At 44.6% G+C, this 17,585-nt stretch overlaps 1 protein-coding gene across 9 annotated transcripts in view; it reads left to right on the top strand.

The window, feature by feature from the left end:
- The window catches only part of phldb1b (pleckstrin homology-like domain, family B, member 1b), a 109,850-nt gene that overhangs the window by 80,875 nt on the left and 11,390 nt on the right, over nucleotides 1-17,585 (top strand). For 6 of the 9 annotated variants that reach the window (XM_056283926.1, XM_056283929.1, XM_056283924.1 and 3 more), the window contains 9 exons: nucleotides 2,979-3,287; nucleotides 3,911-4,057; nucleotides 5,761-5,898; nucleotides 7,398-7,526; nucleotides 9,831-9,986; nucleotides 12,014-12,124; nucleotides 12,387-12,476; nucleotides 16,217-16,333; nucleotides 16,492-16,594. In XM_056283926.1, coding sequence (XP_056139901.1) covers nucleotides 2,979-3,287; nucleotides 3,911-4,057; nucleotides 5,761-5,898; nucleotides 7,398-7,526; nucleotides 9,831-9,986; nucleotides 12,014-12,124; nucleotides 12,387-12,476; nucleotides 16,217-16,333; nucleotides 16,492-16,594 — 1,300 coding nt within the window. The remainder of the gene's footprint in view (nucleotides 1-2,978; nucleotides 3,288-3,910; nucleotides 4,058-5,760; nucleotides 5,899-7,397; nucleotides 7,527-9,830; nucleotides 9,987-12,013; nucleotides 12,125-12,386; nucleotides 12,477-16,216; nucleotides 16,334-16,491; nucleotides 16,595-17,585) is intronic. The other 3 variants (XM_056283925.1, XM_056283928.1, XM_056283927.1) reach the window with 3 other exon arrangements.

The raw sequence follows: 17,585 nt of genomic DNA, 5'->3' as shown, positions 1-17,585 counted from the left end.
TGTTCAGGGGGGAGGGGGAACTGGGAGGAATAGAGTAATCCTCCCACATGCTACATCCCCCTGGCGAAACGCCTCACTGTCAGGTGAAAAGAAGCGGCTGGCAACTCCACATGTATCAGAGGAGGCATGTGGTAGTCTGCAGCCCTCCTTGGATTGGCAGAGGGGGTGGAGCAGTGACCAGGACGGCTCAGAAGAGTGGGGTAACTGGCCAAGTATAATTGGAGAGAAAAATGGGTAAAAGTAAAAAAAAAAAAGAAGAAAAGAAGTGGGGTGCTTATTTCGGCAGTCAGTGGGGGGGGGGGGTCACAGGGTCGATGGGAATGGGGATGGTACTGCCTTGTAAAAAGGCCGGTATTTGTTCATCTGTGGTTTGGTCAAGCCTGTTTTTATTTGAAGGTGTGCATGTCTCTGGGACTGTCGAGACTCACTGTGTGGTCCGAACTATTTGCGCACATCCATCATGAGCGTGAGTGAATCCAGGTTTTTATTCTCAGCCAGGTTCACAGTGATTTTCTTTTTTTCTAAAAGCAGGTATCAAGTCAATAGTGCTTATTGGCTGTAAACAAACCAAAATTAGACAGGGCTGAATAATGTTAAAAATGTTGTTGATATTATGTTTTGATGCTCAAGTGTGCATCAGTGCCTGTTTTGGGGTGGGAAAAAAGTACAAATAAAAGAGAGGCTTTATCCTTCTGTCTCTTGGACATGTCACTCAGTAAACAGGAACAAGAATTTTCATTAGCCTCAATGAAGAGCGCTGGAGATTAAATGCATCCAACTCCGCTGTTTCCCAGTGGGGCATCAGGACTTGGCATCTGGTGAAGAAAGTAATGAATTTAAACGGCGACTTTTCGTGCCACATTGTTCCGTTCCGGTCTGTGCTTAGCCTAGGGGATCGCACTAACGATATCTGCAGAGAGACTTATAAAGTGAAGGCTCTGACCTTTTTTCTTAAGTGTCGGTCACAGGAATGGCTTCTTAACATAAAAAGCACATCTGGTGTTTACAAGGCCCGTTTAGGGGGAAAAAAAGAGGAAAGATATTCCTAAAGATGATGTGCTTGAATGTAGACAGACCCGACAGCGAGGCAGTCACTGAATATGAACATAATTTGCTTGCAGTTTGCAGGTTGTCTGGCTTCAAATTGGACACTGCGTCAAGATGATTTATGTGGAGGCGAAACATCACATTTAATGATATGATATGTATCTGAGTCCCTGCTGCTCAGCCGTTTGACAGGTTTGGTGAAAGGCTGTCTGCCACTTGAATGAGACAGTGTAAATCTCAATCAACCCCCTTGTGAAATGAGAGGTGCCAGCGCATTGAGTGTACCAATCTATAGGTGTGTGTGTGTGTGTGTAGGTGCGTGTGCATGTTTGAGTGGGGGGATTTGGACGTGCTTATGTGGCAGTGGTTGTTGGTTTACCAGTAAACGTTTGAAGTACGGCTTTCCCGGTGAATGTGGAGCACTATTCTATGGCCTGGGGTCTCTTTTTTTCCCCCACCCACTCTGTTAAAAGCCAACTGTTCCCAGATTACAGGTTACAGCTACAGCGAGGGGGCTGCAGAAAACATCATGCAGATGCTCGACGCAGAGAACAGAGCAACAGTAACATTTCCTGCAATCTGACTTGAGTGGATTGATTGGAGGCGTTATGTACAGGGGGAAGAAAAGTCATCTTCCGAATGCTTTCGACAGCTCCAAATCTGTGTCCCGTCTTTTATAAATAACATGGAAATGATGATTTTTTTGGGGAAAAAACAGGGTGTCCCAACTATCCATCATGTCAGTCCATACCATAACTTTAAGCGCAGTTGCAGCTTATGTTTAACTTTGGTGCATACTGGATCAGTGTCTTTCTCTAAAGGGTACTTTTTAAAAGAGTTGAAGGATTTGAACCTGAAATTGTGCAAATGGATCTGATTTGCCTTCGTCGGCTGAACAAGCTGTATTTTACTTTTTATTTGAACCCTTGATGTGATAGACTTTTAGTGCCGTTATGTGTACATTATTAACTTGGTTAAAAACCAAGACATTGAGCAGATGTCTGGCTACATTTAAAGGGAAGAGGCAGGGTTGTTTTTTTCATTCAGCATGTGAATGCTGCGTTTGTTCAGGGCTGTATGACCATGTTTAGGCCCATGTGTTGTGCCGGGCAACAGTCTGTGTGGTTAGGCCGAGCTCAGAGACACTGTGTCTGCAGTTCAGGGGTTCTGCAGTAAGGCAGCAACTGACACTAAGAGATCAAAGGTCACCCACTGGTCCAGCCTTGCACAGCTCCGTAGGAGGGCTGAGCTCTCGTGGTGACAGCTGGACAATCGCAGCAAAGGCCTGCCATGCAGAACGCAGGGGAGAGAAACGGCAAGGGCTGCAATGACATTTCAGGAGTGAGAAGAAGCCGTCTCAAACTGAAACCAGCTTTGTCTTTTTCCTCAGCATAGAACAGCTTCATCTGTTATGCGTTTGGTAAGTTTTGTGCCGTCTTCCTGAGGCATAGATGATATTAAGAAGATAGTCAGTTGTACTGAGCCATAAATTTAAGCGAGACGGACTGACTCTGAAGGTTTTATTCCAGCCAGCCTGCCTCGAGCGTTTTTTTTTTCTAACCCTTGTGATGCATATTTCTAGATTGGCATCAGTGACCGTCTCAACTTTGCTGACTGGCACACAAACAGGAAATTAGATAGCAGGCCATATTTTCTTTCCCGGCTGGATCCAATCTGATGTACCTCTTTTCTCTCTCCCCTTGCGTGTCTGTATGTCTCCCTTTGTTTGTCTTAATTGATTCTGTTCTTTCATTTGTCTCTTTCGCCTTCTCTGCTTGCTGGTGCATCCATGGTTGCTCCCTTTTCCTCATTCGCATCGAGGGTCTAAGAATAGGGGGTGTTGTATATTGCAGTGATTGTAAAGCCCCTTCGGGAGTACCTTGTGATTTTGGGCTATAGAAATAAATTTGACTTGACTCCTCTTTCCACAGGAGAGACAGCGACTGGAGACCATCCTCAACCTGTGTGCTGAATATAACAAAAGTGATGGGTCTGCGGTGGAGACATTAGAGAGCGGGAGAATGGGCTTCCCTGGGGCTGACAGCTGTGGGCTGAGGCCCTCCATGGAGAATGTTCTGGGAGGGACACCGCACTCGTCCATGCAGCGTCTGGCCCAGAGACAGAGGGAGAGCGATGAGGAGAACCTGAAAGAGGAGTGCAGTAGTACTGAAAGCACCCATCAGGAGGTGAGGACATCTCCTCCGACCACAGCAACAGCACTGCCTAATGGAGTCAGACAGGTCAGAGGCAATGCTCACCTCCCCTTGGAGACGCTCTGCATGCCTTTATGGATGTCAGCATGTGCAAAAAGCTCAGAAAAATGGCTTGAAATAGCTAGATATCCAAAAATAAACTTGAGTCAGAGCGATGGATTCAGTTAAGAGCTGCCCCATTCTTCTTTATAAAGGTTCATTTTTTGCAATCAGCATGTAGATGATTTTTTTTCAGAAGAATTTAGAATGTTGTTTCACATGGATGCATGGGATGTGAGCAACATGAAAGCCATGTCAGGTTGCACTTGACACTTTGAGAAAAGTCCCATTTCTTTAGTCCCTTATAACCTGTAGAAGACCAGAATCAGGAGAAGAAGAATACAGTTTACTGTAAAGCTTTATGTAGCCCGTGTTTTAGTTTACAGACCATTTTAAGACATTCAGGATACATTCTACTCCCCAACACATTTGTTATGTTAATTCTTCACTTCATGTATTGTAATCCCTACTTGAACCTGAACAAGCACCCTTTATCTGTTTCTTAATATTTCTATAATGTATTCGTCTCTCCCTTTCTCAGCCGCTCCCTTTCCCTTTTTTATAAGTCTTTTCTAATCCTGATCCCACTCTGTTCTCCCCTTATCCTGCAGCATGAGGACCCATCTTGTTCTGGTAGTGTGGGTCCTCTGGAGCTGAGCTACCTGGAGGATGAGCGGGTTCGGGTTCTGGCCAGGGTGGATGAGCTTAAGACCCGCCTGACAGAGCTGGAGCAGCAGCTCCAGGAGTCCAAACAAGAAGTAAGTAAAGTAGAATCAACAACAAGGATAGAAGACTAGGAGGAGGCTGTTCACACCTGGCATTAACATGTGTCTTGAGTGATCTGATCTGATCTCAAGTACGTCGGTTCACACCTGGAATTAGAATGCGTCTCCACATGCAGCTCGAGTGACCACTTGTGACTTCCCCGCTCTACATGCAAATAAACATGTTACATCACTGTGGTTGGGGGTGTGGCTTAGCTGCAAGCGGAGAGAGGGGGTGTGGCTCACAGGAGAGTAGTGCACCGGCCTGTGCGAGTGAACGAATGAAAGACATAAGACATTATTAAATAAATTCTGTGTTATTTGCCTAGAACCGTGTCTGCCTTCCTCTCGAACCCTCCTCATGGCACATGTCACAATCACGTAATAAACACGTACAGAAACACAAGGAGAGAGGAGTCGAAACAACAGGCATGCAACAAAATGAGACATCCTTGCTCACTCGAGCCTCATTTTATTGCACCATCAATTAGCATGACGTGTTTCACATCTGTACATAAGTTATTACTGTAAAAATATGTTGTCATACAAAATTTGAAGTGCTCTTAAAGAAATAAAATAAATTATCTCATATCCCAACTGCACTTCTTTTCTTTTATTACCATTCCGCTTTGTTGTGAAGCACAACAGGTTTTTAAAAAGTGCTGTGTAAACGTTATTATTCTGATCAAAGACGGTTGAATCAGTTCATCTGGACACGTCATTTATTAACAGAAATGTTTTGTCACTCTTCCTCTTAAGTCTCAACTGACTTCAGGTATTCCCACCCTTATAAACAATACAGTGGCCTAACGACCGAAACCAACGATCAATTTCATATGCAAATATGGGCGTCACTGTTAACTACAGTTGAAATGACCATTCACAGAGGATTTGGGAATGGTTGCAATCACAGCATTGTAAGATGGTGACAGATGTACTCTTAGGCCCCCCCCCCCCCCCAGTTCAGGGGTGGTCGTTCCCTCTTCACATAGATGACTCCCCGTTCAAACCAGCGTTCCTCCCTATCAGGGATGTGCACATCCTCATCCTTGGCCACTGGCCTGTAGATGGGTGTAGACTGCGGAGTCCTGGCCTAAGGCTAAGAGTACATCTGTCACCATCTTACAATGTTGTGATTGCAAACATTCCCAAATCCTAAATAAGACAACCGCATCCCAGGCCACCTCCGAATGTGGCCTGAGCGATCTAATCTCAAGACACACTGAGGATTCATGGGGTGCATTCACACCTGTACTTAGAGCTGTCCACTTGTGATTGGATCACCCATGACGCATGTTAGTGCCAGGTGTAAACAGCCTCTCAGTAGTCTCTGTTACTAGAATCAAAAGACATTGGTTAGTCTTTTATAGAGATTGGGTTAACTGGAGAAGAACCAAAGGTCTTTAAGCAAATGTAGGGGATGTCATTTGAGAAATGGCTATGCTGTTTGTCATAGATATTTTCTGACTATGTAACGAAAAATTTTCCTTGTAATTTTCTTTTTAACCCCTAGTCTTCCTTCTACTTAGAAAACCTACATGGGGGAGAGAGGGAGAGTAGACATGAAAGCAGCCTAAATATAGAGACAGTTCATGGCTTGAACATTTTGTTATTGGTGTGTGGAGACCTGGAGCACACTTTTATTAAGGTTCAACCTTTCAAACTCATGACATGTGTGACTTGCACCACCCCACTAGGCTGAGATGGAGTGTGCCTTGCTGCAGGGCGAGAGGCAGGCAGAGCTTGACCAGATAGAGGCGGAGTCTGACATCATTGCTCAGCTGCAGAACAAGCTGGAGGAGCTGGAGAACGCCATCCAACGGGAGAAAGACAAGGTAGAGAGAGTTAAGGAGCAACAGACAGACAGACAGGGTTGGACATAAATGTATACACATGCACACACACACACACACTCACACACTGCCTGTTCTGTTTCTGTAGTCACTCGTCTTTGATTTATACAAAGGAACCCTTTCCTATCAGTACACAGCTTACCTTACCTTGTATTTGATGGTGTGGTGCAAGTAGGGGTTCGAATGCATTGCAGATTGATTTTGTTTTTCGATAAGGTGAAGCTCTTATATATATATATATATATATATATATACACAAAACAAAGTAAAAGCCCCCCTGGGTGTTCTCTTCTCTTGTCTGACTCTTCTGTGGTGGTTTTGTCTCAGGTTTCCCCCAGTCTTTTGTTCTCCTCAGATTGCCTCTATTAACTAACCAACATCCATTAACCCTTTAATCCCCTCTCTGCTTTTTCAGCGCTCACATCAATCTCTAGGCCTCTCCACTTTCCTGTCTCTTCACTGTCCACATAACAGCCCCTGTGGGCCAGAAGTCCAGTAAACGAGAGCGACTGTGGAATGATTAATCGGTCTCTTTCCTCCTTGGTTCTGTGGTATGCAGGTTCTTTTAGACACACTGTATAAAGAGCTAGTCGAGATGGGAAACTAGCAGACTAACTGACTTGGGAGCATGTTAACTAAAGTGGCTGTAAAGGTGTTCTTTCCTCCTCTTACTTGCACCCATTACATTTCAACATTAGCAGAGTGAGAAAGGAAAAGAGAAAAAGCATCCAGTCCATGACCCCCCCCCACGCTCAACCCCCAGCACATGAGCCAGTGTAGCAATTAGCCAATTTACCCCCACACACACTCAAAATGCATTAACGCTTAGAAGAAAATCAGAGGTTAAATTACCTACTTAGAATTGCCTCTGATTCTGTGATCTCGCCTCCTCCACCTTGTCATTGACAATAATAATGTCTTTGTGCTGTGGTAAGGTGATGAATCGCTACTGCCTCTTTTGAAACTATTCTTAACATCATCTGATGCATCCATTTTGCTCTTAAAAAATAATCCTGTCAGTGGTGCCAGTCCCCTGAGGGGACTCCTTACCTTTTTAAAGTTTTCACGTCATAGATGATAAGGCAAAGCAGGGCAAATGCTACAGCTGCCCTGCTGATTATCTGTTTTAACCCCAGGTAATATCAGTGATGTTTGTCCTTATTGATTTATCTCGGAGTTTGAAACTGGAGTATAACCCAAGGTACATGACTCTTACACACACACTTCAACTGTAAAAGCAATTTACTGTTGTGCCTCACTATTGTCTGACCGGGCTTATGAGAAGTGAGTTCATATCATTACATTTGAGTGTCCTTTCTTACTGTGCCCCGATTTCCTCGATCCCCAAACTGTCATGATCATCTTTTGCTAACAACACCAGACAGCCTTTTATCTGCATGGCGTGGATTTTCAGCAGTGTGTTTTTGTCTCCTCTCTTCCTCCATCCATTCTGTCTGCGGGTGTGTGTGTTGTCTTTCTAGGAGAGGGATAATGTTGAGGCTGAGCGTCGGGCCTTGCAGAGCCTCCAGGAGGGCTACGCTGAGCTGAAGAACCAGCTTCATAACTGTCCCGAGTCTCTGCGGGAACAGTTGCAAGAACAGCTCAAAAGGGTGGGTCGTCAGCCTGTGAGAAGAACCAGAACCTGTGTAGCCCCTCCTCCAGTCCTTCCAACCGTAGTAGCCCGTCTCCCTGCCACTGCAAACCCTGACCCAGTTTGTCACCTCTCACCACACATGCCCTGATCCTTAGATCGCCTGACCCCCACCCCACCCTTTGAGAGCTCATTGGCACAGACCTGCAGTTTTTTTTCCCAGCCCACAGCCCTGGCCATCAAACCAATGGGAAATTCCTGCAGCGCAACATAGTTTCAGCATAATGAACGATGAAAGAACTGAAGCAAAAACAAATTTAACAGCATCATTTTATCCACAAAAAAAGCCAATAAATGTTAGTCTAGTTGAGATTTATCGCTGTAAAAATGTTGCCTCTATTTGTGATACTATGGCAATGTTTAGTGTTAATAGTGCTAGCATAGACATAGTACACACATAGTGCTACTAGCACCTTTGACCAATTAGCTGGGGCACCTGCACGCGCACGTATGCACGCACACACACGCACACTTGCTGCATTTGTGAAAATCCTTTGGTGCTGCACACAGACTTGTTAATGCCACATGCTGCTGGAATTTGCCCTGCTCTTTAAACTGCACCCATGTGCTACTGAAGCTCTAAGGACAATGATGGGAACACAGAGATAGCTTCTGGTGATTTCGACTAGTAGCGCTGCATTTTGGTAAAATGTGGTTCATGTGAAATGAATGCGCTGCATTGTACGCTGTCCTCCCCGCTGGTGATTGTGGATCTGTTTTGGGTGTTGATGTCTTCAGTGACTCTGGTTGGTACCTCCTCCTCGAGCTGCCCCGTCTCGCATAACCTTTAACCGCTCACTAATCAATTAACATAGCGCCTAACTAGCTCCACTCTTTCTCTTCTCTTCCTTTAATCCTGTGACTTGTCTTTTGTAAACGAGTGTCTTTACTTTGGAGTAAGGGGCCCGTCTTTTTAGTATTACCGGTGATTTGAAATCTTCATTGCACTTTGTCGTTAAGACGCCTTGTTTGTTAGTTTTAGTGCATTTTTCATGCTGCCCTTTATCCACAGTGAAGTTGCATGACAGCTGTCAATCAAAAAAACCTAAAAAAGGTATCATAAACTATTTTGCATGTAGGCCCCATAGTACAGTAAATATCAAACATTTTAAACAAATTTTTTGTTTTACAAACACTCTCATGTTTTCTTTACTCTTATCAGACATTTAAAAAAAGAGCTTAAATCTTTTTTTTTGCATTTTCAAAATGCCCATTATTTAAGATGTTTACTCATATTTAAGACCCCCGTCCATAGGGGTAGTTGTTGTGTCAGGAAGAGCAGCCGACGTAAAATTTTGCCAAGTCATTATGCGGATTGACAAGACCATACCGGATCGGTCGAGCTCCATACCAGATCGGTCGAGTCCCGGGTGAACAACGGCCGCCCTCATAGGGTACCGATGGAAACTGTAAAATCCACTGTGGTGACCCCTGAGAAACAGGGAACAAGCTGAAAGAAGAAGACTCATATTTAAGACCATTCAATCTTGTTTGTGAAAGTTGATGTTTTTATTGCAATACAGTCCTTCAGTCCTTGTGTCTGGAATATTCTATAGGATGAGTTTCATTCTAAAACATTATATATCCATTTTAACCACCTGAAATGTATCTGTAAATATTTCAAAAACGCGATTTTGTACTGTAAGTGTAAATGCAGTGTATTTAATTGTATCCTTACAGACACTCCGATGTTGCAAGCAACATTCTTAAGATAAAATAACCCACAGTAGACTATACAGGGACTTAGTATATCTTTAAGAATAGGCCTCTTTGTCTCAGAAAATCAAATCCAAAATGCATTTTCAAAGCGGGATGTATCTTGGGTTGTAGGCATTCACTCTTAAGTAATTCTAGTAGCCATGGACAAGAAATGGCTCAAATGGCATCAAGTCATACTGCGTTTCTGACCCCAAGTCTTCCTGCCCAGAGTCACTTTTGATGGGTATTACTCGCACGATGGGTCTGATTTACTCCTGCAGTAGCCATTCTGTGATAGAAGCATGTTCTTCCATGGCTGTTTGCCTGGCTGAGCTATTTGTGTTGAGAATCCTGTTTAATGGTGACATGATGGTGCTACTGGAAAGCGCTGCAACCATGCTAAGAAAACGTTTATGCATAATTTAGATTGGAAAGAAAAGATGTCAGGCTGTGCAAAAACTCATTGCATATGTTTGAGAATGGCAAAAGGTGTAATGGTCAATATTAAATATGGCCTTTGTTGCCATGATCTAACTGTTTATAAATGTTTGCGGGGCTCCATCAGGACGGTGAGACGTTGGAAGCGGGCACCAAACAGTTTGAGGACCTGGAATTCCAACAGTTGGAGAGGGAGAGCAGCCTGGAGGAGGAAAGGGAGACCATCAGCCAGCAGCTTCTGCAGGAGAGGGCAGAGTACCACAGCAGTGTGGCCAAGAGAAAGGTAACCAGTCCTCTGAGAGACCTCAGCACATCTGGCTGTACATTACTGTTTATAAGATGAGATGTACTTTATTCATCCCCGTGGGGAAATTCCTCCTCTGCATTTAACCCATCCCAACACACACTGTACTTAGGAGCAGCGGGCAGCCGTCATGCAGCGCCCGGGGATCAATTCCAGTTCTTCTTGCCATGCCTCAGTCAGGGGCACGGATAGGAGTATTAACCTATGCATGTCTTTTTTTTGGGGGGGGGGATTTTATTTCCCCCCCTTTTTCTCCCCAATTGCATCTGGCCAATTACCCCATTCTTCGGAGCAGTCCCAGTCGCTGCTCCACCTCCTCTGCCAGTCCGGGGAGGGCTGCTGACTACCACATGCCTCCTCTGATACTGACTACCACATACCTCCTCTGATATAAGTGGAGTCGCCAGCCGCTTCTTTTCACCTGACAGTGAGGAGTTTCACCAGGGGGATGTAGCGCGTGGGAGGATCACATTATTCCCCCCCGTGCCCCCTCCCCCCTGAACAGGCGCCCTGACTGACCAGAGGAGGCGCTAGTGCAGCGACCAGGGCACATACCCATATCTAGTTTCCCACCCGCAGACACAGCCAGTCGTGTCTGTAGGGACACCTGACCAAGCCGGAGGTAACATGGGGATTTGAACCGGTGATCCCCATGGTGGTAGGCAATGGAATAGACTGCTACACTACTCGGGTGCCCTATGCATGTCTTTTGATCCTTTTTATTCTTATTGTGTGCCGGACCATTTATTGTATATCGGGGTGGCTAACCATGTGCCATGGAGAGCCACACCAGGTGATTTCACTGATTAGCAACCCTTCAACCAAAGAGGAAGAATGTATCAGTGAAATCACCTGGTGTGGAGTCGGGTTGGAATGAAAACCTGCATACACATGGCTCTCCATGGCACATGGTTAGCCACCGCTGTTCTATATGTCTTAAAGGGCAGTTTCACTGAAGAGTTTGTGCATGTGCAATCAGTATTGATGAGTATTGTAGTGGATTGAAGCAATTAAGTCCTCATTGTGTACTATATTGACAGAGGAATCGGTGATCTCTTGCTCATAGTCTTTCCCACAGCGCCGACACATACCAGAATGCTTTGCAGATAAGCTTCTGTATCGTCCCTAAGCCCTCTGTGCTAGTGTTGTGGGATGTCTTTTCCACCATCAGAAGCAAAGCTTAGTCAAGAGAATGACGATGTGTTTCTTAACAGCATCTTTAGAGGAGAGTATTAGAAACCCTGTTAGGCTGTAGTTTTTCTGGCCACCAACTGATGTCACGATACATTACTTGGCGGCCACCAAAAAACTCTTGTTTCACTGCTGCCCCAGAGATGCAGAAACGACCGGGAAAAACTGTCTTTCTCTGTTACAGATAGACAGCGATAAGGTTGAAAATCTGAAATTTCCCTTTAAAAACTCACATTTAAAACAGCCCTGAGTGATCAGTTAAGTTACTTGTACCTGTTCTTTCAGTGATGTTTTTCCTTTAGTCATGTTTTTTTTTCAATCTGATGTTTACTAAATCTGATGTTTTTTAAAAACCTTGAGCTTTTCCCATGATGCAAAATTTATTATGAATAAATGTACATTTATTGTTATTACTCCTGTATAAATGGTAAATGGACTGCATTTATATAGCGCTTTTCTAGTCTACCGACCACTCAAAGCACGTTACAGTGCACGCCTCACATCCACCCATTCACACACACATTCATAGGCAGAGGCTGCCATGCAAGGTGCCAACCTGCTCATCAGGAGCAGTTAAGGGTTCAGTGTCTTGCTCGAGGACACTTCGACATGCTCTCCGCAGGAGCCTGGGAGTGAACCCGCGACCTTCCGATTACTAGATGACCCGTTCTACCTCATGAGCCATGTGTATCATGTCTCATAATCTATCATGCCTTTTAGTAGAAAGGCATGATAACTATGCATCCTCTTGTCACTTAATTTTCTTTTGGCTGTACCGCTTCCATATTTAACCGTGTCTAACATCTGTGCCTTAGGAGAAGGTGTCTGCCCTGGAAAACCAGGCCAACCAGCTCAGTCTGCAGGCCTCTCAGGAGTGTGACCGGCTGGCCAAGGACAGGAATCTCACATTGCAGATGCTACAAAAGGTACAGCCACTGCTGTTGTTATTGTATAGCCTTGCACTGCATGCACAAAACATTAAGGCCGTCTGTGAAATATTCTTATTCATTAATGGACTTGGTACATTCAAGTTGTTAAGGTTGTTAAGTCTTGGGAAAACTGAGCAAGATGTAAGATAGTAGAAAGGGGGTTTACTGTCGCAAACTTACATAATCAGGAATGCACATCACACATGAAAGCTAGATGTCGCTTGACACTTGTGTAAACCTTAATGTGCCTGTGTTCCAGGAGAAGGAGAGGTTGTCAGCCCTGGAGAAGAGGTACCACAGCCTGACCGGTGGAAAAAGCTTCCCCAAGTCTTCCAGTGCCATGAAGGAGGTAAGAAAACAATTTCTTTCCTTTTCAGGGTTAGGGTTCTGACACACACACACACACACACACACACACTCACAGACATCAGACATTACACATCATACACCGAAACACACACACTGTTGATGATCATGACTTGCAGACAAAGTGGAGCATTCATGGCAGTCTGTTCAGTCCCTAATACCAATTAACTCTTTTACTTGCTGTGATTAGTTTGTGTGCCGACATGGTTTTCTCAGAAAAATCTCAACTGTCGTAGTGACGTGTAACAGATCCAGATAAATTTAACCCTCACCTCGTGTAACTGGACATATTGAGCTGAGGCTTTAACAGGGGGGCAATCTGTATGAGAACTGTTTTTGTCTTTCTCCCTCTTTTGTTTACACGTGTTGTTGGTGGGAGCTCCTCAGCCGGGGCTTGTGTTCCAAAAGTTTGGCACGAGCGGTTAAAAGCGTGTTTTGAACTGTTAAAACAGGAAGTACTCCATATCAGCGAGTCTGACCTGTACGGGGATGTCCACTCCTCCCAGCATTCCCTCTCTCGAGCCTCTTCTTCCTACTTACATCCCTCACCTCCCTATCACTTGTGCCCTGACAGCCCTACAGAGGTAACTAGACTATAACCAGTAATGGTCCGTAACGGTCACTGCATGATGCCCAAAGCTTCCTCCGTTGTGCAGCACTCCCTAGAACCACATTGCACCCCGTTCTGTTCAAACCATGGTCCTGATTTGCCCCTGTGCCTTTTCTGTGTTGGCCCAAATAATTTATGTTCACATTGTTTGCCCCTGGGCATAGTTGTAGTAACTATGTTGGAGGAGGAGCAGGCACGTTGTCTTTCAGTTCAGCTGGAGTCTGTTTTGTTTGGTTGAGTTATGTGAAAACCAATAAATTGTCTTGTGTGTGATCTCCCAATAGTGTAACAGTTTGTGATACCCGTAGCGCCAAAGATGCACTCTTTTACGTTGCTGGGTGTGGCTCTGTCTGTCTGTTTTCATATCCATCCTATCACTTAGATGACATATTTTACCAGCCAGGCTTCTGGCTGGTAAATTCCTTTTTAAAATTTTTTTTTATAAACATATAATCTAAAAATCCGGTGCACGGTCCGCTGGGAAGATTAGTTTGAGTGTGTATGTGTGTTTACTTCATATGAGAGGCACAGTATGGCTTTGTCCTCACTGCTTCTCGTCTTGTCTGGACGTGCTGCACGCTGGTGCTCAGGAGTACGTGAAGCTGTCGGATGTCTATAAGATGTATGGCAGCAGAGATTACCGTGACAGCAGCAACTCCACCTTGCGCGGCTGCTCGTTTGCCATAGACGCTGCATTAGCTGGCACCTGCGAGGTACCATTGCTCTCTGCCTGTCTGTCTCTTTCTCTCTTTCTTTGACTACTTTACCTGTTTTCCTCTCACCCTGTATTGATTGACCCTCTTTCTCTCTTGTCACTCTCTGTCCTTCCATTTTCATATCATGTTGCACCCTCTACTGGTTGGCTGTTTATCAAGTGTCATACTTAATATATGCTTTGCTTCCTGCTTGCCACATGGCTGTTTGGTATAGGCAGTTTTGCTAATCCTTCTGCAGTAGAAAGGTAGTGTGAATTTAAATGCTGATCGTGGTATTGTGGATATGTGTAACACACTGGAGTTGATGCTGATCACTTGAACAGCATAGCTGTATGTTGCATGCTGTTATACAGTCAGAACTTCTTCTTTTATAGTCATGATATAGTCATGATATAGTCATGAGCAGTCTGTACTTTGACATGTTTCCTTCCTTGCTGTTTTCTTTCACTTGCTGAAATGTTTATCTTTTATTCCTGTTTTTTTCCCCCATCCTCCTGCTCCCATTCCTCCTATTCCCCCTCTCCTCACCCCCTCTTCCTGCTGTGTGGTGGTGCCTCTGGGGGAAAAAAAGGAGTATGTGACTGTGGGCCAGTTAAATCAGATGTACGGGATGCCAAAGGTGGAGTCCTCACCCACCTCCCCACTCCGCCGGTCCATGCAGTGTGGAGCTGTTGACCCTGCCTTCTCCTGCCTTTCCTCTCTGCACAGCTCCTCCCCCTCTCTCTCTCTGGAGGTGTGTGTCGTTTGCCCCCCCTCTTCTCCTCTTGCCCCCAATCCCTTCCTCTTCTTGTGTTCCCTATCTGAAACATTCCCATCTCCTCCTCTGATTCTTACTATTCATGCAGTTTTCTTTCAAAAAAAAAAAAAAACAACTCATGAAAATGTTTTGAAATGGTTGGACTGCATGTACTTACATTTACATCAGACTTCTTAAGGGTGTGACTGTTCTTCTGTCCATAAATCCACAACCTTTACCATCTTGTAACTATAACCCTCCAAACTGCAGTCTTAAGATGAGAAGACTTTAAATACCAGTTGTTTGAAAACATATGTGAATCGCCATATGTCATGTAGATATTTTTTGGTTTTTCCTTTGTGGATTTCAACAGCGTGTCATTTGTTTTAGAATATTACTGTCCTAAATTTTAAGTTTAGTAAGAATTGCATTTAACCCCATCGAGAGGTAGCTGTTGCAGTCAATCAAGTGATAAATCAATCAATCGCTAAATCAATCAATCAACACCTTTTATTGTCATTGCACAAGAACAGTGAAATTTAGTCTCCAACTTCCTGGGTTTGATGCCTGAGAGGTAATGTAGGGATGCACATAGTAGTTGAAACAAGAAAAATGTAAAAACAAAATGATTTAAATTTGACAAAATACTTGTACTGTGGCTGTGTGACATGTTAGTAAGGTAATATATTGCACATCATAAAAAGAAGTTCAAGTAATGTGGAAAAACTTTAGTTACGTGTCTGCCTTTTTCATCTTTGTTTTTGAAAACTTGCTAACCTGTGCTTCTACATCCTCTCTTTTTCTTTCCTCTCAATTCTTTTTTTTTCTTTTCTCTGGTGTTTCCATCTCTTCTCTACCTTCTCTTCTCTTCCTCGCTCTACTTCACTCTGTTTGCCTGTCCACCACACTGTCCTGTGCTGTCCGTCTGCTGGCGCGCGGTGCCGTCCTCCAGTACCAGTGCGAGGGCAGTAGGCCTCACATCCCCAGGCTAGATTTAGAGCAGTGGTACCAGGAGATGATGGCTGCAGGGGAGGCCAGTCAGCTCTGTCCTCCCCCTCTCCCAGCCAAGTCACTGTCAGGCCGTAAACCTGTGTTGCAGGTAGAGGGGTCTTTCTTCTTTTCCTCTGATTCCTTTACTTTTTCTGTCTGTCTGCAGTGATGCTTCTGTCAACACCCTTCTACTAAAACCTCCAGACGAGGAGCGTGTGCGTGCGTGTGTGTGTGTGTGTGTGTGTGTGTGTTAGAGATGAGTACACTGACAACAGGTCTGTAATTAGACCTGAGTGGGCTTGATCAAAGGGTCCAGCCGATGAAAGGGGACTATGCTAATGTGCCAGGTGTGTGTGCTAACCACAGTTTAACCATTGTCAGCAGGCTGTTCGATATCTGCTGGATTCATGCCTTTAACAATGTGGACTGTTACTACCAGTTTCTCTACAGACTACCTGAACTGGTGTTTATCTTTTAACAACGCCAGTTATCTGTAATAGTCTTCTCATATTTCCCTATAATCACTGTGCAAGTGCTGGCTCATTACCCTTGGTGGCTGTTAGTTGTGCTCTTAAGTGGGCTTTAATTTGCTATTGGAATCATCTCTCAAGTTTGTTTTGGCAAAATCCATCAGCGTCTCTAATATGCTACCTATGTGTTAACTTATGTAGGTTTTCCGCTCGAAGCTGGATAGTGATGCGGGCCAGGCGATTCATCGCCCTAAAGTAGGTTCGGGATCCCCCTTACAGCATGGCACTGCAACACTGGGACGCAACACATCCTCTAAGGTATGCCTATTAGCTTCCTCAAAGGATCACTTGAATATGTGGTCAGTTGTGTAAAGATGCAAGTATGTAAGGAATGTTGTTCAGTTGAAAACTCGCCAAAAGGGTGGCTTAAATTTGATGTTTGAGTCTCAAGTTATGGCTGTATTCTGTCCCAACAGAGCCCTCTGATGGCAGCAAACAGCACAGGCAGCCTTCCCAGGAACCTGGCTGCCACCCTGCAGGATATTGAGACCAAGAGACAGCTAGCCCTGCAACAGAAAGGTAGGGACACTGTGGCAGATGGCAGCTAGGTTTCTTAAGTGTGTTTCAGAGACAGTGATGGCCCTAGCTTCCTGTCTTGTCTTTGACAAAATGGAGTAGAACAAAGTCAGCGTTCCCGTATTGTGGTTCATCAGGCTCCCAATGTGTGCTGGGTTGGAAACCCAAGCTGATCACATTTGTTTCGTTTGTACGGGTTTAAAACGGACTTTTGTCCTCAATGTCTGTGTGTCTGTCATGCTGTCTGTCCTTTTGCCTATGGATTTGTCCCACCCTCATTCGGTTTTCTGCTGTGCCAAAGAGCCCCAGTCGCCCAGCTACTCCACCATAGAGGAAAACCCAGCAGGTAGACTGATCCCTGTATCTGGAGTGGGACTCTTCCTGTTTTTGTCTGTTGGTTTGTGTCTCTGTCACCCTTTATTATCTCTGTGCCACTTCGCATTAAATGTTGTTCCATTTATTTCCCTTACCATCTCTAAGGGTTTTCACCCTCATGATGTCTCCCAATCTTTTTTCTTTTGTACACTTCCCTCTATCTGTCCTCCTTTAATATTCCTTGCGCTGGAGAATCAGTGTTGCATGTTTAGTGTTGAGTGCACTCCTAAACTTTGGAGTTACTGATTTTGGCACTTTGTTTCCAGAAGAATCGTCGTTTATGTGGTGCATAGTAGCATGGATTTGGTAATGAAAGTAATTAGATAGCAGCTTAATTCTTGCTCCAGCTGTTTGAAGCTGTTTGGTTCCGGGCCATGTTTGGGTTGTTGTGATTATGCCCGGGCTTGTGGTATTTGGGATACACATACTTGTTTGTGTGGTGCATGGTTTCTGGTTTATTGCTGGTGCTAGTTCTTGTTTTTGATGCTGGTATTATTTTGGTGGTTTCCTTAAAGGTGTATGCTTTAATGACCTGTGGCTAGCATGGGGGTGTGAATTCAAGGGTGTATGGAGGCTGCCTTGAACCAAATGGCTTCTCTTTATACTAAAATCAGACTAG

The sequence above is a fragment of the Lampris incognitus genome, chromosome 7 (genome assembly GCF_029633865.1).
Source record: "Lampris incognitus isolate fLamInc1 chromosome 7, fLamInc1.hap2, whole genome shotgun sequence".
In the NCBI taxonomy this organism is placed as follows: Eukaryota; Metazoa; Chordata; class Actinopteri; order Lampriformes; family Lampridae; genus Lampris; species Lampris incognitus.
This window is presented reverse-complemented; position numbering and strand designations above follow the sequence as displayed.